We start from the raw sequence: 21,927 nt of genomic DNA, 5'->3' as shown, positions 1-21,927 counted from the left end.
CCAGCCCTGGGTGGGACAAACGACAGCCCTCAGCGGTGATTTCAGTAACGACACTGTTGCATTGAAAGAGCCTGTGAATGGCTTGGACCTGCCCGGGCACCTCCCTGGCACCGTCTTGGGGACGTGGCAGGAAGGGGCTGGAGGGCCTTGGCCGTGAGGTACCTGGGGTGGTCCGTGCACTTAGTCCCCCGTCCTAGGCCAGGCACCCCTGGCTCAGCCAGTGGTCCTCACGGGTTGCTTCTGTCCCCACAGCCTCACCACTTCTGCTGTTTGCCAACCGCCGGGATGTACGGCTGGTGGACGCTGGCGGAGTCAAGCTGGAGTCCACCATCGTGGTCAGTGGCCTGGAGGACGCGGCGGCGGTGGATTTCCAGTTCTCCAAGGGAGCCGTGTACTGGACAGACGTGAGCGAGGAGGCCATCAAGCAGACTTACCTGAACCAGACGGGGGCTGCCGTGCAGAACGTGGTCATCTCTGGCCTGGTGTCCCCCGATGGCCTGGCCTGCGACTGGGTCGGCAAGAAGCTGTACTGGACGGACTCAGAGACCAATCGCATCGAGGTGGCCAACCTCAATGGAACGTCCCGGAAGGTCCTCTTCTGGCAAGACCTTGACCAGCCTCGGGCCATTGCCTTGGACCCCGCTCACGGGTAAACCCAGCTGCCCGTCCCCCTTGGTGGGGGGGAGGGTGGGCTGTGCTGGTCATGGTTGCCCTCTTGAATTTGTTTGAGCCCAAGTTGCTTTTTCATAGAAAACCTGGCAACCTTAACATGAGTTTACCTTTCAGAATTTGTTGTTGAGAATTATTTCCCCAGGATGGTCCATAGCCATGTTTCTTTTTTACACTGGTCACGGTTGGCCGTGGATTTGAATCATCAGACGTCTCCTGTGTGTGTGTGATTGGAACTGAGGAGGTGCGAACACTGTACAGGTGGAATTCACACCTCACACACCTCACACCCTGGTGTGTCCCGGAAGCCCTCTGCTTCCCTGTCTGAATTCACGGAGGCCCGTGAAGGCTCAGGGCCTGGCTGCGAGTTCCAGGCGGGCGTTGTGAGTGGTGGGAAATCTCAGAACGTATGAAGGGTTGCAGGACGGGAGGCAGAGATTGTGCGGAGATGGTCAAGCTTCACTGGCTAGCCAGGCCAGGCTCATTCTAGACTCTTCTGAGTGGGAGCTGTTTGCTCAGTCACTCCTCAGCCCTCCGTCCCCTCTTCCTACAGCCTGGGAATGACACACTCTTACCTGGGCTGCACCAGGCCAGGTGATGGACTGCCTGCTGGCAGGAGCCGACCCACTGCCATGTCTGTCCAGTTCTCTGCTGGTTTAGTTGTCAGAGGCGGCTCTCTGACATCTTGAGCAGAAACACAATAGCTGTCTTTTGGCCTCAGGCCCTGTGGAAACACTGTGTGTTAGTTTATTTAATGTCACCACACCCCTGGGAGAAGTACCAGCCTGGGCCGTTGCAGATGAGAACAGCCAGGGAGGACTGGCTGTGGGACATGCCTGAATTGTCTAAGTTAGAAAATCCCTGTCTCCACTGCGAGCCCATGCTTGGTGACTTTGTGCTACCTGCAGGCCGGGGGGTTTGGGGGGCTTGGAAGCTCAGGGAACAGGCCGTGTGAGGGGCGCTGTGGCCCAGTCAGCCTGCTTACGTGGGTGTGTTGCACTGGACTGGCTTCTGATGTGGGGAGAGAGCTGGCTGGTCTGTGTAAAGCCGTGTGTGAGCGACCTGAGTGTGGAAATGAGGGGTGTGAGCCTGTGTGTGTGTATGTGTGTGCATGGGTCAGTGCACACACCCGGGGGGGGAGGATGGTGTGGAATTTACAGCCCCACTGTCTGGCTCACTGAGATCAGGCCAGCTGACCTGCTGCCCCCACCACCAGAGGAGCACCCCGGCCTCAGCATCCTGGGGCTGGGGGTCCATGCCAAGCAGTGACTTCCCTGAAGGTCCCTCTCCCCCCGCTTCCAAGTGAGCTAAGCTGCCCAGGGGCCAGGCTGACCTTCCGGGATGGTCTCTGTACTGCCTGGTGAACGGTCCCCATCTCAGACCTCTGTCACGCCACAATTTGGCTCCAAGACTCCTGTAGTCACCGACCACCTTCCAGGAGGTGGCAGCTGGCATGGCCGAGTCTCCTTAGCTAAGAGGGGGCCATCTGTCAGTGGTGGGAGAGGCTGAGGGGAGCAGCCTTGAGACCTTTATGATGTACTGGGGGGAGAAGGCTGTAAATGGAGAGTGTTCTGAGAGGGGTGTGTGCCAGGGAGGAGAATAAAGTAGGGGCCAAGGATCGGAAGGGCGGGGTGAGGGGCTTCCCATAGTAGGTCCAGAGCCTGGGAGGGTCTCTTGTGACTTTTGAGCAGAGACCTGAAGCAGATGAGGGCGAGAGCCATGATGCAATGTGGGGAAGAGTATTCCAGGTGGAGGGAACAGCCAGTGCAAAAGCCCTGGGGTAGCAGGGGCTGGGCCTGTTGGAAGGGCTGTGGTGGAATGAGGGAGAATTGGGGGTGGCATTCAAAGTCAGGGCCAGGGGCAGATCAGGTTTTTAGTGGAAGAGTCCTGGTCTGACTCATGTTTAAGGGGATCCCTGTGGCTGTTGGAATGAAAGTCGTCTTTGGAGTGGGAGCAGCTATGAGTAGCAGCTAGTCAGCTATGACTGTCCACGAGCAGCTATGACTGTGATGCTGGCAGTAGACGGTATCGGCTTGGACCAGGGAGGTAGTGAGCTGGGGGTGTAAAGTAGCCAGATTGGGGTTGATTTTGAAGGTAGAACCAGCTGGATTTGCAGGCACTTTGCATGCAGGTTGGGGAGAAAAACAAGGATGGCACAGTGCTGGTACAGAAAGCACCAAGAACAGTTAGTAGGTTCAAGAAACTTAACTATTTTTATACTAAACATGGCCATCCCCACAGTGGAAATAGAGTCTCCATGTCCACACGCAGATTTCTCTTTTTTCTTCCTCTGGCCTTTTGCCATTTCAGCTGGGAGGTGCTTGACCTTGGTTGTGAGGTCCTCGGTTGGGAGGTGCTTGGTGCTTGGTTGGGAGGTGCTTGGTGCTAGGTTGGGAGGTGCTTGACCTTGATTGTGAGGTCCTCGGTTGGGAGGTGCTTGGTGCTAGGTTGGGAGCAGTCTTCATACTCCCATCCAGGCTGGCTTTGCCTGCACCATCTCCGGTCAGTCTCTGGCTTTTCTCATTAAATGTTTGGAATCCTTTCTGATCTTGCCTCTGAATTCTCCCCCAGATCTACCGAGGATCACGCCCCTCCCCCCAGGGCAAACTTGACTTTGGTGTTGATGTCCTGGGCAGCACAGCTGGGGCCCCACCCACTCCCCCACGCCTTTTTCCTGCCCCAGTAATGTGTCTGATGAAGAAGGGAGTGAAAATAGTGGTAGTAGTCTCTGCTACTCACCAGATCAAATGAAGGTGGGAACACTGGACGATGGTCCCCAAGTTCCTCTGTGACGGTGGCTGAGGTTGAGATGCCCCTTAGGCACCACGTTGCCCAGGAGGGGAGGACTCTAGGCTAGTCTATTGGAGTCTGGGCAGAGTCTTGGGCACAGGAGCCCTGTGTGAGAGCGAGGTTTTGTCCTCCATCCTGGCTACAGACACAAGTTTGCAGGGAGCAGCTTTGCCCCGTCCTGACCCCGTTGGATTCCCCTTGCCATCTCCTGTGCCCTCCTGCGACACCATCCCCCACTGGGGTCCTTCCTCACATGAGGGGGTACCCGCCCCGGCCATCATCAGGAAGGAAAGTTCTCAGTCCAAGTGTCCACAACAGTGTGCGTGCGACCAGAGCCCGCGGCCAGGAAGGCCCATGGACCCCAGAGACTGGACTTGAGCCGTTTCAGTGACGTGGGGGCAAACGCAGGCGTCCTCGGGGGAGGCAGAGCTGGCCCTGGGGAGGACCTTCTGACCCTGAGGACCTGAGCCCGGCACTGGGGGAGGCCTGGCCTGTGCCAGCCCGTGAGGGGCTGCAGGGGCTCCTGGGTCTTAAGTTAAACCCGGCCTGAAACCTAACCCCCTCTTTAAAATGCAGAACGGCCCTTCCCTAAAATAACACAACCACAACCGCAGCCTCTGCACAAAGCCCAGGCTGCAGTGCTTTTCTTCGGAAGTTGATTTTCCTCCGTGGAATTTGGCTGGGCCTGTGGCAGCGTTCAGGACTTTGCAAGAGCACGTCCACGCCAACCCGTCTCTGGTAACCGAGTGGCTTGCAAATTCCCCATTTAAGGAAACCAGCGGCCTCTGTTATGAAACTCGGGGGAAGGAATTTGAATTATGCTTCTCGTGGAGGTCCTGAGCCTTCACATTTTCTGGTCTGTCCCATTGGCTGCCGTCGAGCCTGGGGGGAGGCTGCGAGGGGATTGCTCTGAGATTTATTCTCCTGATACCTCCTTGGTGGCGGCCTAGCAGGAGAGCTGGGCTCTTTCCAGGCCGCGGGAGGGGGGAGGGGGGCGGTGGAAGCGAGGGGAGACAAAGGCATTTGCACCAGGCTGGCTGGAGCCTTTGCCGAGCTGGCCGACAGCACCTGTGAGCCTTGGGCTGCCAGGAAAAGTTCACCACCAGCCCGGGCCTGCTGGCAAAGGGCTGAGTCATATGATGACCAGGCCCCGGCCTTTAACAGGGAACCACCCTGTGTTGCCAGAGCTGCCACTCGCATGTGACCTGGGGCAGGTCAGCCTTTCAGAGCCTCAGTTTTCCCATCTGTCCGGTAGGCATAGTAAGTCCCGCTTTCCCTGTGCCATTCGAGTTCTCACTAGATGCGAAGGAGACAACAAAGAGGCGTTTTGGAGAGGTGGTCAGTGTGAAGTGTGCTCTCCTGTCTGTCCCCACTGGGGAGCTTGGTGACAACAGCTGGGTGCAGTTGGTCCCTGCGGGGAGGAGAGTACATGTCACACGGAGCCCCTGCTCATTCACGTCAGTCTCATCACAGGAAGGTGGTGGCGGCACTGGCCCAGAAGTGACAGCCTCTGGTTTCCTTAAATGGGGGATTTGGGAAGGCTGCGTGGCCCCGTGGCTGGGGGTGGCCCCTCAGGTACCCGCAGCTCCCGTGGCCGCAGAGCTCCCATGGAGGGATAGGTAGCAGCTGTGTATGTATCATTTTCCCTCTCTTGCTGGACAGAGACCCCCCAAAAGGCAAGGTTGGGCTTGTTCTCCCCGATGACCGCGCTGGTCCCCAGTGGACGGCAGCTCAGGGTTTGCTGACATGGGTGCAGTTTTACCTCTGAAGAAGTGGAGGCCACGAGCGAAGGGGGACCTGGCTGAGAATAGAGAGGAGCAGCTCGAAGAGAAGAGGGCCCGTGGAGTGACGCTGTTCTCAGATTCACACGATGACCTGTGGCACCACCTCGCCCCACCTGGGTTTAGGTGTCCCAGGATGACAGGCCCTCGCACGGGATGGCACAGGTGGTTCCCGGGAGCCCCTGCCTTCCCGGTCAGGGTTCTGGGCTGAGTCCCGTGGGCCCAGCATGAACGAGCCGCCTGTCTCTGAAGCGGTCCCTAAGACCGAGGGTGACGGGCTTTGCCGATGGCCAGGATCTGTGCCCATCTCAGAAGGAGGGGGCTGGGGACACCATGCCACCTGGGGAGTTTCATGGACCGTGACCAGCAGAGGAGTTCCCCAGTGGAAAGTCCAGCACTGTCCTTCTCTGCGGAGAGTCACGGGATAGAAAAACAGGGGCCACCGGCCTGGAGAACTGGGGGCATCTCTGGATGCTGGCGGGTGGGGTTTGAACCTGTCACACCGGATGTCTGGTGTCGCAGCACATTGTCTTCACTCACTTGGTGGGACATGAAACGAGAAAGGCTTTGAGGAGCTGTGATTTCTCGTGGATGGGGGCCCCTCGCCGGGAGCTGGAGAGCATGCAGGAGCCAAGCCAGGTCCCCCACAAACCCCGCCAGGAGTAACTGCTGTGATTCATTCAGGGTACCTCCCACCTAGGTGATGGTGTTTTTTAAATAGACTTCATTTTTTTAAAGCAGTTTTATGTTCACAGCAAAGTTGAGGGGAAAGTACAGAGAGTTCCTATACATCCATGTAGGTTCTGCAGGTTTTGACAAAGGTTTAATGTTATGTATCCACCATTGTAATATCAAAGAGTCATTGACTGCCCTGGAAGTCCTCTGTGCTCTGTCCGGTCCCCCTTCCCTCCCCGCTCCAGCTCCTGGCAGCCCCTGATCTTTTTACTGTCTCCGTAAGTGTTGCCTTTGCCAGAATATCATGTGGTTAGAATCACACAATATGGACCATTTTCAGATCGGCTTCTTTCACTTCATAATATACGTTTAAGGTTCCTCCATGGCATGTCATAGCATAATAGCGCATTTCTTTTCAGCGCCAAGTAATATTCCATCCTACATGTTTCTAGTTGTCTTGTAGAGGTTCGTTTACAGCAATTTCATGGTAGCAAAAAATCAGACACAACTCAAACATCCAACGCGCAATTACTTAAATAATTTATAGTAAATAAATGACAAATAATCTGTATCACTGAAAAGAACAAGGCGGATTTCTAATAGTAAAAAGACAGGGTGCCCAGATGTTGCTAACTCAGAACAAGTTGGACACAGTTTGTTTTGATTACCCAACTTTGTTTCAAAATTGGTTTCTTACTAACTGCTTATAAAACAAGTCACCAGCGAGAACACCCCAAGCCCCTAAACACTGGTCATCTCTGATGGGTGAGATGTGAGGGCGGAGTCACTGCGTTGTTTTCTGTTTGCATTTGTGGAGACAGAAAACAAACACAGAGCGGATGTGGTAGCGCTGTCTCCTCTGCCCTTCTCCTTAGGTACATGTACTGGACAGACTGGGGTGAGACGCCCCGAATCGAGCGGGCGGGGATGGACGGCAGCACCCGGAAGGTCATTGTGGACTCGGACATTTACTGGCCCAACGGGCTGACCATCGACCTGGACGAGCAGAAGCTTTACTGGGCCGACGCCAAGCTCAGTTTCATCCACCGCGCCAACCTGGACGGCTCCTTCCGGTAAGTGGCCGCGTGGGTGTGGACCCCAGCTTCCCCACCGCACTCCAGCTGCCCCCAGACCCTTGGCTGGTCCAAGCTGGGCGTTAGGATCCTTTATAGTATCGTATCTGAACCCTGGGGGCCTGAGGAATTCAGGACCCTTCAGAACTTAGAATAGTAAGAGACTGCACACCCCTCATCTGACATCAACCCCCTAGCGAGGCTGGGGGAGGGAGAGACATCTGCCGTCTACCATGTGAATACTTTTATAGCAAAATGTAAAGTGTTCATCCTAAGTGAAATGGAAAAGGCTGTAAATCGCTCCACATCCATGCACAGGTTTTGCCGTTAAATGAGTGACACAGCTCTTTCAATTTTCAGAAGTTTGGATTTCATAACTGCAGATAAGGGATTGTGGACCTGAAGCCCAAGGGTCCAACAGGGTTGTGTACAGTTCACGGCACTCTCTTCCTCCCCCAGCACGTAAGCATCCTGAAGGCTGGAGCAGGGTCGGTCTTGGTGTTCACTATCATTCCCCAGTCTCGCCAGAGGGCCTTATACATAGTAGGTGCTCAATAAAATGGGTTGAATGATTGAATGAATGTGAGGATGTTTTTTCATTGTTGGGTAATTGCTTTTAGAGCTTTCTGGTCAGTTTAGCTTAACGGTCTCCCTACTTCATTATGCTTTAGATTAGGAATGTACCCTCCAGTACAGGTGAAGGCAGTTTATTCATTGAGCATATACACCTGCTGGCTAAGTGCCAGGTCTTAGGGATGCCAGGCCCCCCCCCACGAGGACAAACCCCGTTCCTGCGCTGGCAGGGCTCCTGGCCCAGGCAGGGAGTTTCTGGGTGCCACTGCCAAGGGCTGCGGTGACAGGATGGAGAGGACTCAGTGGCTTGATTTCCATAAACACAGGTGGATACCAGCTCACACAGGCTTGAGGACGTCGGCAGGTTTGCCACATTTTATCCAGCCTTGTATATTAGTTGGCTATTGCCATATAACAAAATACCCCAAAACTTGGCAGCCTAAAACAACATAGTTTTCTGGGGGTCAGGTATTAGGAGTGGCTTAGCTGGGTGTTTCTGGCTCAGGGTGTTTCCTGAGGTTACAGTCGGGCTCCTGGCGGGGGCTGGGGTCACTTGAAGGCTTGGCTGAGGCTGGAGGATCCACTTTTATGGCTGTTGGCAGGAGGCCTCCGTTCCTCCTGGACCGAGGGACCGTCGCTTGCAGCTGAGCCAGGCGGGCTGGTTCGAAACATTCTATCCCATTGTCCCTGTGAGCATAGACTGGCCTGGGGCCTGGTTTGAGATTTAGAAAGTGTGCCAGCCTAAGAAACCGTGGTCCTTGGGATGCTGAGTGATCCTGGCAGTTATGAAGGGTGGGTTAGCCGCTGGAATGGCTGCAGGTGGGGGTGCCCTGGTCGAGGGTTTGTGATGAGGGACAGTGATGGATGGTGGCATTTCAAACATGATAATGGTGGTGGTGGTGATAGTGGTGGTGACAACAGTGGTGTCAATGATGGTGGTGGTGGTGGTGATGGTGGTGATGGTGGTGATGATGGTGATATTAACGATTGTAATGATGGTGGTGATGGTGACGATGATGGTGGTGACGATCGATGTTGATGATGGTGGCTAACTCTTCCCTAACACTTGCTGTTTGCCGGGACATTTTCTCAGTTCATTCCTTTCTTACACCAACCCTATGAAGTGTTTGCTCTTCTGATCCTCTGTTTCAGAGGGGCATGTGAACTCACCCGAGGTCACACAGCTAGACAGAGCCAGGGTTGTAGCCCAGATGCTGTGACTGCAGGGTCCACTCTCAGCCCCTGCTCTGCGTGCCTCACCACAGGTGGCCAGCGCTCTTATGGATGTGCCCAGGGCTGGTCCAGTGGAAGCATGGTCTGCTCGTAAGGGGGGCAGGTGCCAGAGCCAGGCACACCTGCCAGCCCCCTCTCAGCAGAGACCGTGGCTGGTCCCGTCAGTGCTCTGAGGCTCGGGGCCTTACATGTCAGTTAGCGTAGTGGTTGTACTTTCTAGATGTAGCCACAGTATCCGATTTGGCAATGCACGTGAACTTGGGGCACAGTGCCTGGACACAGTAAGCACTCAGTAAAGGCTGGGGTACCAGGGGAGCTCTTGGATTTGATGGGAGGCAGAGGGGGTGTGGCTGGAGCTGCACCCAGAGGGGAGGAGGCGCCCTGAGAGGAGGGGTGAGGGTGGGTGAGGTACACTGAGGTCTGGCACTAGCTTCCCGCAGCACCTCTGGCCGAGGCAGGGCTTGGGGAGGTGGAACAGCCCAAGAAATGATGGGTCTCTGGCTTCTCTGATCAAAAAATGGCAACACCAGCAGAAAGTTGGGTGGGTCCTCGGAATGTAAACATTAACACGTGATCCAGCAAGTCCACTCCTAGGTGTAAACCCAAAAGCATTGAAACTCAGTATTGAAACAAATACTTGCAGCAGCGCTGTCCACAGTAGCCGAAAGGTGGCAACAACCCGGGTGTCCACTAACAGAGGAATGGTGAATGGATAAGCAAAATGGCTCGCTCTCTATGCATATTCTGCAGCCATAAAAAGGAATGAAGCACTGTACACGCTCCATGGGTGAATCTGCTAAGTGAAAGGAGCCAGACGCAGAAATGTCCAGAGCAGGCAGCTCCATAGAGACAGAGCAGATTGGTGGTTGCTGGGGTCAGGTTGTGGGGAGCAACTGCTGAATAGGTTTGGGTTTTCCCGTGGAGGGACGGAGATGTTCGGGAACTAGATAGAGGTGGCGGTGGCACAGCGTTGTGAGTTGACTGCATGGCTCTGAGTTATTCACTTTGGTTTTGTGTTACGTGAATTTCACCTCAGTAAATTTTTTAAAATATTGCCATCAAAGAAACAAAAAAGAGGTCACGTCAGGTCAGATCAAGGAAGAGCATGAGCGTATGGTTTTTGGGTGTTCCGAAACTCCTTTTGAGCATTACTGTCCCCTGTACTGCACCAGGGGCTGGGGATGTGGTAGTGACCACCCACCCATAGTCCCCACCCTCCGGGAGCCTATAGTGAGGGGAGGGGCCTTAAGGAGATTGTCACACATGATACCAGCTGTTCTGGTTTGTTGAGCATCGTGAATACATAGAAGAGAAAATCTTTTTCTTGTGTTGATACAAGTTGAATTAGTCTGAGACAAATGATTGGCCTTACAGGGAGGAGCAAGTACGTTTGGTCTGATCTGTATTGAGTTTCTAAAACATAAGGACAGGACAGGTGTGTTTATCATCAGCTCTTATCACCAAGTGAGGCTTCCTCGTTGCCACTTTCCTTCCTTCCTTCTTCTCTGTGGGGCACTTTTCCAGCAGCCACCGTTCTAGAAACAGGTTGCACAGGGAGCAGCCGGCTGTGTGTTATGGTCAGGGATGGCGGGAGGCCGTCCGGGTCTGAAAGGTACCCTGTGCACACTGAGAGAGGGTTCCTGGGACCCTCTGCCCTGGTCTCACTCTGCTCCCTCGCAGCTGCTGTTGTCCTGGGTTGTGTAAATGGATCAGCGGGGACTGTGGAAACCTTTCGAAGCTGGGTGCTGAGGGACCGTGGGGGCTCTGATGGCTTCTCCCTCCGCCTCCCGCTCCTGCAGGCAGAAGGTGGTGGAGGGCAGCCTGACGCACCCCTTTGCCCTGACGCTCTCTGGGGACACTCTGTACTGGACCGACTGGCAGACCCGCTCCATTCACGCCTGTAACAAGAGGACTGGGGAGAAACGGAAGGAGATTCTCAGTGCTCTCTACTCGCCCATGGACATTCAAGTGCTCAGCCCGGAGCGGCAGCCTTACTGTAAGTCAGGGTGGGTGGGGGCGTGGGGGCTGGCGACTTCCCCCAGCGGGAGCCCGTGCTCTGCGGGAGGCCGACCCTCCGGCCAGTGGAGGAGAAAAGGGGGTGCTTGCTAGAGCGGAGGGCAGGGGCGGGCTGGGCGGAGGTCTGGGAGAGGCCCCTCTGCAGAGCTAGTGTGGGGGCTGCTTTAGGTGGGGCTCCACCCAGTGGTCCTTGGAAGTGGCAGAGATTCCCAAGGACGATTGCCCCATTTTCAAGTTCCAAGGGAAATTACGTATTTATTAATGAAAAATCTTCTCTGAGCCAAGGTTCTCAGTCTGGGGTTCCCATAGGATCGTGCCAGGGGTTCCCTGACGGTGAAAGGCTTGAAACGCACAGGCTCAGGGCTCCTGTGACAGGCAGCCAATGAGAGCAGGACCCTGGGCTCACCTGCACCCATGGGACCCGGGCAGGGGTTTCTAGCCACAGCGCTGTAGAAGGTTCAAACTTTGAACTTACGAGTGGGGACGCAGGGGCACCTGTCCTCAGCTCCGAGAGGAAGGGGAGGGCTGTCGGGAGTGGCTTTCTGGTTAGCGCCACGGTCCTTGAATGCATCCACACAAGGCAGGGAGGGTAGGGGCACCACCAGCGAGTGAGTGTGCTTCAGTTAACAGTGGGTTTGATGCTCCACATTTCAGGGCCACTGCACCCCAGCCTGCCCTGGGCAGGGTGCGATACCGGAACTGTTTGTTCCGTTCAGTTGCATATTCCTTGTGGAAAGGCTTGGGACAATGAAAACCATTGTCATCAGCACCGAGGGCCTCAGCCCAGTGTCCGGGTGTGGCCACCAAGCATTTGTGCAGAACCTATAGGGTCCAAGCATGTCGCAGAGATAAGACGGGCCTCTGCTCCCGGAATCCACCGTCTGGGGTGCCCCGTCATTACCGCATAGGCAGGTCCTGAGATCCAGCCAGGGCGGCCTTCCGGAGGAGGGGTCCCTCGAGGGCCTTGAAGGGGAGGAGGGCCTCTTGTTGTAGGAGATGGGGGGCCGGGTGCCAGGTAGGAGGATGCCCACACCTGGCCCTGAGAGTGGCTGGGAGAAATTGGAGGAATGGCAGGCAGCTTGTCTGGTGAGGCTGAAGGCTTGGGGTGGCGGGGGTCAGCAGGGAGGTGGGATGGGTGTCGTGGTGATGGCCCCGATGCCACATGAGGTCGGCGTTTGGGCAGAGGGACGCACTGGGGCTCCCAGGGTGGGGTGGGCTCCGAGGAGGTGGGGTATTGCTTGTTTGGAAACAAGTGGTGGTGGTGGTGGGAGCGGGTGTGTGTGTGTGTCTCTCTCTCTCTCTGTCTTTCTCTCTCTTTCTCTCGGGACCTGTGCTGGACCTCTCTCTCACCCTGTCCCGTTTTCCCCAGTCCGCACGCAATGTGAAGAGGACAACGGTGGCTGTTCCCACCTGTGCCTGCTATCCCCGAGGGAGCCTTTCTACACGTGCGCCTGCCCCACTGGCGTGCAGCTTCAGGACAACGGCAAGACGTGCAAGGCAGGTGAGACGGAGGGCACTGGCGGGGCCGCGCTGGCGGGATGGGTTTTCTACCCGTCCCATCTCCGTGGAGTCTTCATGCCGTAATAACCCCCTGTGGAAAGTTAGGTGGCGGACGTGTTCTCAATGGGCATTTTCAGTGCATAGAGTTCAGTTGACCCCCCTCCCCCACACACCTTGTTTTTCCTTTGCTGTAGGTATTTCACCACCTTTTCATTCTCCCCCTTAATTTTCAGGCACTTGGTACTTCAAGGTCTCGTACTATGGTTATTGTTTAATGACGTGTCACCCCCTCGTCTGTGGCCGTGTCTGAGCCTCTTTATTTCCGGGTGTCAGGGTCAGGGTCTGTGCTTGCAGGAACGGGCTGAGTCCAGGAATCGGCCTGTCCCCGGGGGCGTAGGGCCTGGCCAGCGAGGGGATTAGGGAGAGAGGGCAGGCAGTGGCCACCCCTGGGCCTACTGCCCCTTGGGGGGAACAAAGGGAGGGCAGGGGCTTCCGGGGGGGCTGGCGTGTGCCATGGGTCCCATGGGCTAGGGGTTCTGTGGGGCAGACTCTGAAGTGAGCAGCCCACTGGCAGCACTCTCTCCCCGCTTTGCCCAGGGCTGCCGGTCCATCGCCTGCTGCCTGAGCGCTGGGGCCCAACCCTGGGGGTGTCCTGGTCCCTCCGCTGTTGGCAGCCCAAGGCCTTGGGTGAACCTGTGGTCGTGCTGGGGGCGGGGGCTCCTCTCCTCCCTGGCAGGGCTTCTGCCTCCGTGGAGTCTTCTCTGTGGCACCAAAGGGTCTGTTACGTGCGTAGCGTGCTGGCTCCTGCATCCCCCACCTACGAAGAGCCCCGTTTTCCCAGGTGACCCTGGGAGGTCATTCACACAGGGAAATCATTAAAAGGACACGGCACCATTTGGGAACTAGAGATGAGGGTGGCCCAGTCCTCACGGTTCTTTTAAAGTGGGTCCCCGGCTGCTCAGAGCTTCCCTTAGGAATCCCGGGAATGGCACCTCATTCAGTTCATTCATTACTGAGCACCTGCTGTGTGCTGGGCACAGTTCCTGGGTGCGGGGGTCCCGCGTGAGCAGCGCAGACGCGAGCCCTGTCTCCTGGGGCTCACCGTGCTAGGGCTGGGCTGCGGGGGGAGACGGTGAGTTAGAGAATTGTTTGGGGTGTTAGAAAGGCGAGTGTGTAGAAGACCAGCTTCTGGATCCCTTTGGGCCACGTTGCCATTCACATTGGCTTCGAAGGTGAGGCCGGGAGAGAAGCTGGGCCTGGAGCTCAGGAGGACCAGGCTCTGTTGCCTTGTTCAGCGATACCAGGGGTTCAGACTAAGCGGTGAAGGGTAGGTGGTAGACACTCGAGGGCCAGGGGCAGCTTGACCAGGTTGGAGTAATGCCCTCATTTTACAGGTGAGAAAACAGAAGGTAGGTCATTTGTCTGGGGTCGCCTGCAGCAAGCAGCAGAGAAGGTTCTAGAAGTTGGGACCTCCTGGGCCTGGGTTTGCTGCTGCCTCTTGCTCGGAGAGAGGTGATCTGATAGTTGGTGTCTTGTGGCCTGGCCTTGGCGGGGTGAGCGGCTTCGAAAGCTCCACCAGAGCTCAGTTTCGCTGACTTGAAATGTTGAATCATTTTTGAATGAGGGGGCCCCGCCTTTTCATTTTGCAGTGGTCCCTGCAAAGGATGTCCTGCTTGGTGTATTTGAGAAGCTAAAGGGATAGTCTATTAATATTTCAGTGTGTCTTTGCTGTTTTTCTGTGTCTGTCCATGCATTTCACGTGACGTTATTGCAGGAGCATTCGCAATTTGTGTATATTATATACTTCAAAAATATGAGTTGTGGTGCCTGAAGAGTATTTTATCAAGTAGATGTACTTTTGAACCATCTTCCCCTGTTAGGCATTTCTGTTCTTTGTGTTTTTGCTGTTTATAAATTGTGCTGCCTGGAGAGGGCTGGCTTGGGCCTGGCCAGGACTAAGAGGGATCTGGACCTGGTGTCTCTTGGCCATTGATTAGTGATGCCTGCCCAAGCGCTTGTTGGATCGGTTTGTGATGTCTGCTCTGGAAGCGGGAGGGGTGTGACTGGATGCAGGTCTGGTTGCCATCTCTGCCCACTTGGGGTGTCCAGAGTCAGGCTGCAGGTGGACATTTGGGGTAGGAGTGGGAGATGGACATGACCACCCCATCTTGTAGAAATGCCTGTCAGGCACTGTGCCCTGATGAGGCACTTGTGTCGGCAGCTTTCATTAAGGCACCCTCATGCATCAGAGTTCCAGGAATGGGGTCTGGGCAAAAATGGGGTGTGAACCCTAGTAGAATCCCGGAGTCATGGTCCAGTGAAGCTGGAGAAGCCTGGAGTTCCAGAAAGGATGTGCCCAGGCTACCCTGGGGTGCAAAGGGCTGTTGGTCATCTTGGGGTGGATGGTGCCTGGGGCCTTGTCACTCTGTTGCTCCCTTCGTCATCTGCGAGATGGGGTCCAGGCCACCCCTTGCCCAGGGAAGTTGTGGAGGGTCCATTGTGTTAACAGGAATTGAAAGCTCTGTGCAGGGTGCCTGGTGCGTAGTAGGTGCACAGTACATGGTGGCCAAGCCCACCATTCATGCTGTTGGCCTCTGATTGTCTCAGAGGGCCTGAGGGAGCTGGGACAGGTCTGCTGGAGGCCTAGGTTTGCCTCCATTGTCCAAGGGTCCTCCTGCCCCCTGGGGGAGGGCTGATTTCTTTTCCAACGAGAGGAGGCAAGGGCTGTGGACTCTCATGGACCCCTGCCTCCTTTCTAGTTCCCGGTGTTCCAACAGCTGGAGCCTCCGAGCCCTGGGGAACCCTGCCCCACCCCCCGCGTGCACACTTGGTTGTGCCTTTTGAGGGCATTGCATTCTTTCTGCAAACGTTAACTATGCATCTCCATGTCCAGGCCCAGAGCAGTTCTGGGGCTCCCCCTCCTGCTGGGGGTGAGGGCAGGGCAGAGAAGAGGTGGCTGCTTGGGGTGGGAGGGCTTCCTGGAGGAGGTGGCATGGGGGTGCTGAAAGCTTTGCGGTGGGGAGCTGACACTGAAACCTGCAGGTGGAACTGGTAGATTAGCAGCAAAGCCTGCCCTTCCTGTTGGAAGCTGGGGGCTGATCCATAGCACCCACCCCCTTCATCTATGAGAGCAAACCAGCAGGTTCCCGCAGGATTTGGCTGCTCTGGGCCACCTTCTTGTAAGGACGGTTTTTGCCCCCCAACTAGGAAGGACACTTTTATAAATAACTCCATTGGAGAATGCCAAGTGCGCAGAAGAAACACCTTTTTGTTGTCATTCGGAGGGGCTGGCCTGGGTGGGGGTGTGGGCCAGGCAGGGGCGGCTGCAGAGGGCAGCTCTGGGACTTCATCTTTCTGCCTTCACTCCAGATGCCCTGTCCAGGGTGTTACGTCAGAAGGAGGGACAAGCTCCCCAGAGGGGACAAGAGGGATGGGAGGACATCTTGCTTTGCATGAGAGTGTGACTGTGGGTTGGTGTTTTTGTAAGAACGGTTCCCATTAAAGGACTGGTTGGTTCTGGGGGCTGATGGGGCTTCTGTAGCTCCCTGCCCTGGAGCCACGGGAAGTTGTAGTGCTTCATGAGTAACTGGGGTGGGAAAGGGTGAACAGCGTTTTCTAAACGTTTTAGTTTGAGTTAAGAAGAAACTCAGAAGCTTCTCAGAAGCATTTCACCTAGATGGCATTCTGGAAATTTCTCCAGATTCCTTAATCCAGAGGGATACAGGCATGAGTGAGAAATGGGTTCTGTCCTTGGACGACTTTAGGCCTGTTTGGGGGAAAGATACGGCAAGTCAGACTGGACCGTGCACGGCCTGAGTGGGGCCGAGGGCTTCTGGTGTCACAAAAAGCGACCCCCAGGCCTGTGAACTGGGGCTTTAGGCTGCTTCTTAATCCTTGCCACAAAAGATCTCGTTAAAGGAAAAGCTTTGATTAATCCTATCACCAGAACACTTCTCTGCCTTCCTTTCTGTGTGTGGCTGTTGAGACCACCAGCGTCCGAGGGCACGAGCAGTTCTGCGTCCTGTGGACATAAATTATACGTGGAATGTATCCACATTTGAGAACAAATGATGTGTAGGGTACCGACTGAAAACCACCTGGAGATAGTAGCTGGTAACACAAAGGCAAAAGCAAGACAACGAAACACGAAGTTCTGTAGAATGTCGCTGCTCCTGATGGAGCTCTGAGGCCCTGGTGGGCAGAACCCCGGCTGGAAGGGAGCAATACCCATGGAGGGCTGCCAGCTCCAGGGGAGTTTTCTGAGGTCAGGGAGTCTGTCTGCTGGGAGGATGGAATTCAGGGGCTGGCAAAGGAAGCCCTGGGGTTGCTCAGGGATCTCCTCTTGGCTGTGGAATCCATGAGGGCCAGTGTGTGTCGCGGGAAGCGGGAAGAACCAAGACCACACGGTGAGGGCGAGGAGGTAGCCCTGGGCTAGGGGAACGGATGGAAGATGAAGATGGAGGTGGAGAACGAGACTGCTCTGGGCGGCTTCTCATGCCACAAGGGGAGGCATCAGAAGCAATGCTCAGGATGGATAACACGGCTTTCGCCGTACGTAGTGCAGAGCCTGCCGGAGTCTTGTGGCGGTGAGGAAATTCACTCTTGGCCAAACCCAGAATTTAGAGCACCTCGTTTTCCGTTATGTCACGGCTCTCTATGTCGAGTCGTTGTTTATGATGACCTTAACTCACGTTCTTGGGGAAATGACTCCCCCTCCCTGTGCTGCTTCATCTGTCAAAGGGAGGACGGTAGTACCTGATTCAGGGGGCTGCTGAGGGGAAAGCCTGGCTGCCCAACACACGTGAGCTGTGCTTGAATTTGACCTTGAACCTGGCGCCAGTCACGCAATCTGGTTTGATCCCAGGGGAGCAATTCTTCTCTGAACGTTTGGAATCAGAAGTACACACAGAGGTTGGGTGGAGGCAAAGCGTGGATTGGGTGCCGGCAAAGTGTGGATTGGGTGCCTTCCTCACCGGCCTAGTGGGCAACGGGCAGAGGGGTGAAGCGTGTGTCGAAAGTGAGCTGGGCACATGATTCCCTTTCCTGTGGGATGAAGGTCAGTGTTGGGCTGGGAGGGACTTGGGGTCAGGGTCAGGGACCTGGCTGTGTCAGCATTCCTCAAACCCTTGTCACATCCACGTTCTCCAGCCCCACCACATCAGTGTCCTTGACAAGGGTCAGATGTGGGAGGTGGAGGGCTGAATGTGCACGTGGCACGTGCCCAAGGCAGGTGGATGGGCAGGCAAGTCGGGAAGCCCAGCCTGAAACACCTCAGGATTTGAAGCTGTGCCCTCAGGCATGACTGTTGCGTCCCTGGGGCTCTCACTTGGGGCGTCTGCTTCATGGAGCTGAAAATGAAGAAATTTTTTGTGACTTGTGAGAATCCTATTTTTTCCTGATTTTAAGTGTTGTGCGGGGCGGTCTGCGGGGTCTCTGCTCCCGCTCCCCACATAAGAGCGCAGGACATGGTGGGGCCAAACAGGACCACCCACGGAGCCATAGGTAGGGGAGTCACACCACTATATTCTCGCTGGCGGCTGGATTCACACGACGTGCGACCTGCTGTCCCCTTTTCTGCCAACCAACCGACTCCCACTTGCTAACTGTAACCCGCCGTGCTAACTGCACACCGCTCTTGCTAACTTAGCCACTGTCTTCTTGCTGGCCCCCATTTGCTGCTAGCGTAGCCACAGTAGTTATATTAGTGGCCAATGGCTCACTGGTTACAGCTGATGGCCATCCAATCACAGTTGATGGCCATTTACTACCCGAGTCAGCACCTTTCCACATGAGGCCGAGAGCCTGGAAACTGCACTCCTGGCTCTGTCCCCACATTAAGTAAATGAAAGCCAGCCCCTGTGTAGGGGGTCAGTGCCTTCCCCAAGGAAGGGGCCAAGAAGGTTGGTGGTGACGCTTAGATCCCAACAAATGGGTGTGACATCCCAGGAGGGTGCAAGCATCCCCTTAGAAGGGGAAGATGGAATGGGGGGAGCCCTCCCACTGTCTTTTGCCCATGGAAGGCAGCTGGTTAGTCAGCCCTCTGAGCTGCAGCTTCCTCACCTGTGAAATGGGGAGAGCAGAGTAATGCCCCTTTACCACGATTGAGGGGGTCAAATGAGAAACTGCCTGTTAAGTATGCCTGTGTGGGGTCCACGCAGACAGGACATGAGACTCGGGACTCCCTCTGGGCTCAGGGGTGAAGAGTCTTAGGTTGCCCAGACCCCCCTGAAGTGGCCCTGGTGAGAGTCCTGTAGGTTTTGAGACTAGGAAGGAAGTCACAGCAAGTGGCCCCCTTGTGGACCCAGCTCTGCCAGGGGCTTGGGAAGATGGGGGTTGGGGGTGGTGCGGTTCCCCGTGGGGCCCGAGTGACCCTTGTCCTGGGAAGCAGCACACAAGGAGCCCTCCCCAGGGCGGGCCAGGCTGCGATCCCACACGCCTGCCGCCCTCTAGCCCAGCCTCCCCACCCGCTCTGCACTGAGGCGCCCAGCTGGCTTTGGTTTTCCCCATGTTTTTCCAATTATGTGGAATGGGCTAAAAACAGCAGTAGCGGGGCCTTATTTGGGAGTTACCACCACCGTCCGAGGAAGCCTGCTGCTTCCCTCGTTCCAGCCCTCTCAGCGGCCGGCTCTTTGTGGGACATGCCCCTGTTGTTTTGACTTTTGTCCCCACGTATTCCTCATCACTAGGGGCTTCTGGGTGGTATGCCACCCACCCCATCCCTCACCGTGCTCTGGGCCTGACCGACCTGGGCAGGTGGCTCATGGGGGTGGCCAGGCTGTCTGGGGAGGGTTCTCTGTCCCCCACCCAGGCCTTTCCAGCTGAGGCCGTGGCCGCCGTCGGACAGGCGGGAGGCTCGGACTCCGTGATTTACGGGTCCGCCTGCCGCACCTCGCCAAGAAGTAGTTTTAACAGATGTTCACAGGGACAGGAAACAAAAAGACGGCGGGGATGTGGCTGGCCTAGGCGGCGGGAGAAACAGAGGCGTCACTGTCGGGTCTGACGGGCAGACTGACAACTGGGCGACGTCTCAAAGCCCCTCACATCCATCCGTCTGTCCGGGCGGATTAGCTGAGGCTCAGGGCCGGGGAATAAGGGGCGCGTTTGTTCCCAGTCTGGCTGTCTTGTCACTTATCAGGGAAGTAGGTCAAAGGGAAAAGAAAAGAGGCCCTTGTGGCCGAGGCTGCCGCCGCCCGGGCTGTGATTGGCGTTGACTCTGCAAACAGAAGGCAGCTGCTGTTCTCAGCCGTGGACTGTCAATTTTTAATAGCAAGAAAATCAGATTGCACAGTCCCAGGAAATGGTGTGACAAGCCCGAGCACTAACTTCATTAGAAATCGAGGTATAACTTGCAGACAATAAAGTGCACAGATCCTAAGTGCACATTTTGATTAGCTTTGACAGTTGTGTAAATCTGCGTAACCACCGCCCCAATCGAGATACAGAACCTTGCTGCGACCTGAAAAATTCTCCCCACCCCGCCACCCCGGGCCCCGCCCTGCAGAGGCAGCCGCTGTCCTAACTTCTATTAGCAAGGATTAGTTTTGTCTATTCCGGAACTTCACAGAAATGGAACCACACAGCATGTGCTCTTTTGTGTCTCAGCCTGAAGACTAACTTTTAAATCGAATAAAAGGAGAGGAGAGCATGCCGTGTTCTTAGAAAGAGAAAACTGTCCTCGTAGGGCTCCTCCTGGGTGCGGCTAACTCCGTGTGGATGCCCTGTGTCCTCTCTGGCCACCCCGACACTAGGCTTGTTCCCCAAGCCTGTTCTGTGTCCTCCTTGCTCCTGAAGCCTGAGCCCAGCTCCATCTTGGTTGGCCCCAGACGCCCCTGGACCTCAGCTGTCTCCCCTCACTTCAGAGTCAAGTTCTGGGCTCCTGGGGTCCAGGCCCTGCCAGAGTCCTGGTCTGCCCAGCCCCTCACCCGTCCAGCCCCTTCGGATCACACGCCACTTGTGCCCTTTCTGCATTTGGTGATGGCTGCAGATTCCCTGTGTTGATCCCACTGACAGTGCCCTTGTGCCTGTGCCTCGGGGATGGGCAGTGACCAGACCCCGGGATGAGCTGGGCTGACGCCTCGGGCTGCCAGTTTATCATAGAGAGAGACTAGGTGGATCGTTTTGTACCCTTTCCCTCCTATTCCAATGGAAGTAGATGGTTTGCTTCTCTCCACCCACTCCCTGCGCCCTGCCTGTCTTCCTGCCTTTGCCCTGTGCTGTGCTCGCTGTTTGCAGCACCCTTCCCCACGGCCTCTGACCTGACGTTCCTTCAGGCCTCCATTCAGACACCCTGGCCCCTCTGGGAGGGAGGGACGGAGGGATTCTGGCTTCTCCTGGGAACAATGTCAGGCCCAGGAAAAGTGCTGGGAAAGTTGCTTAGTCGCCTTCGTCGGTGCAGCGGGAACGAGTCTGGTGACTGCAAGAGGAGCCTTCTCTTGTCCCCTCCTTGCTACCCCCAGGGCCATGACTTGGTGGGAATTGGGGCATTTGAGTCTGGGGTCGGCCCTGCACCGTGTGGCTGTGACCCCCAGTGAGATGCAGGATCTTTGTGCCTTGTTGACCTGGGAGTATCAGGCACGACCTGCCTCTGAAGGTGCCTTATAAACTGTGGAGTGCAGTGCACTCGCGTTGAACCATGTGACCCACTGGTGCTCAAGCACCTTTGCACTAGAGAGGCGGCATTTTCATACGGTTCAGCCCACTCTGATTTGCGCCTCCACCGCTCGCATAGGGTGGCAGTAGCAGTCAGGTTCTTGGGGGGCTGCTGCATGGGTGGCCCTTCAGAGACCTGGACTCGTTGGTGCTTTACAGCAGCTGTGTGAGGAAGGGCGGGTCAGTGACTGGCTGGCTTCATACGCACCGATGGTCAAGCTCGCTCAAGGCCACAGAAGAAGGGGCAGAGACGGGGTTTGAACCCGGGCCGCCTGGCCCAGGGTTTGCTCCACCCCCCGGCCCCCACTGCCTGGGTTCCCAGGCAGAGGGGCATGTCCATGCACCCGGTCATGCCATCCCAGGAGCCGCAGGACAGAGGGTGTTATCGGGAGGGGAGAGAGTCCCTGCTGTTTGTGGAACGCCATTGGTGGGTGTGCCTGGCTCCGAAGGGCCCTCTGTGTGGGCAGGCTCCTTAAAGAACGAACGGAGCCAGGTGCCGAGTGGGACACAGCCTCTTCCTCACGTGAGTCGCCGGCTGCTGCAGAGACCCCACACCTGCATTCCTGGGTTGCAGCGCTGCCCAACTTTAATTGGCCCAATGAACCACACTTCGCTCGTGTGCCTGTCCCCCACCCCCGTCTCCGCCGGGGACCTGAGCCTTCGGGGTGCGTCTGTGCTCCCTGTCTCCATAGACAACATGGCCAAGGCAGGTCCTTGGGTGTGTGTTTAATGCCAGTGGGAGGGGACAGTGTGCTGGGGTTGTGGCCTTAGGCCCCAGGGGCCATGGGCAGGCGACCCTTCCAGCCTCACTGTGGGACCTTATCCACACCCGAGTCTTACCTGTGAGGGGAAAGAAGTCAGGTAGCTTGCTCAGGGTCACTCCGTGAGAAAATGGGGCTCGGGGGCTAAAGGCGGTGTGACCAGTGGGTTGTCCTGCCTGTGTGGTGAGCAGTCTTGGGGAGCAGGGA

General features: G+C 56.2%; 1 protein-coding gene across 1 annotated transcript in view; it reads left to right on the top strand.

Moving 5' to 3' along the window:
• The window catches only part of LRP5 (LDL receptor related protein 5), a 103,598-nt gene that overhangs the window by 28,831 nt on the left and 52,840 nt on the right, over positions 1-21,927 (top strand). Inside the window, exons 2-5 of the mRNA XM_033119194.1 lie at positions 253-649; positions 6,791-6,988; positions 10,594-10,790; positions 12,180-12,311. Of these exons, the coding sequence (XP_032975085.1) occupies positions 253-649; positions 6,791-6,988; positions 10,594-10,790; positions 12,180-12,311 (924 nt within the window). The remainder of the gene's footprint in view (positions 1-252; positions 650-6,790; positions 6,989-10,593; positions 10,791-12,179; positions 12,312-21,927) is intronic.

The sequence above is a fragment of the Rhinolophus ferrumequinum genome, chromosome 11 (assembly GCF_004115265.2).
Source record: "Rhinolophus ferrumequinum isolate MPI-CBG mRhiFer1 chromosome 11, mRhiFer1_v1.p, whole genome shotgun sequence".
Classification (NCBI taxonomy): Eukaryota; Metazoa; Chordata; class Mammalia; order Chiroptera; family Rhinolophidae; genus Rhinolophus; species Rhinolophus ferrumequinum.
The sequence above is the reverse complement of the archived record's forward strand: the minus strand, read 5'-3'. Positions and strand labels throughout refer to the sequence as shown.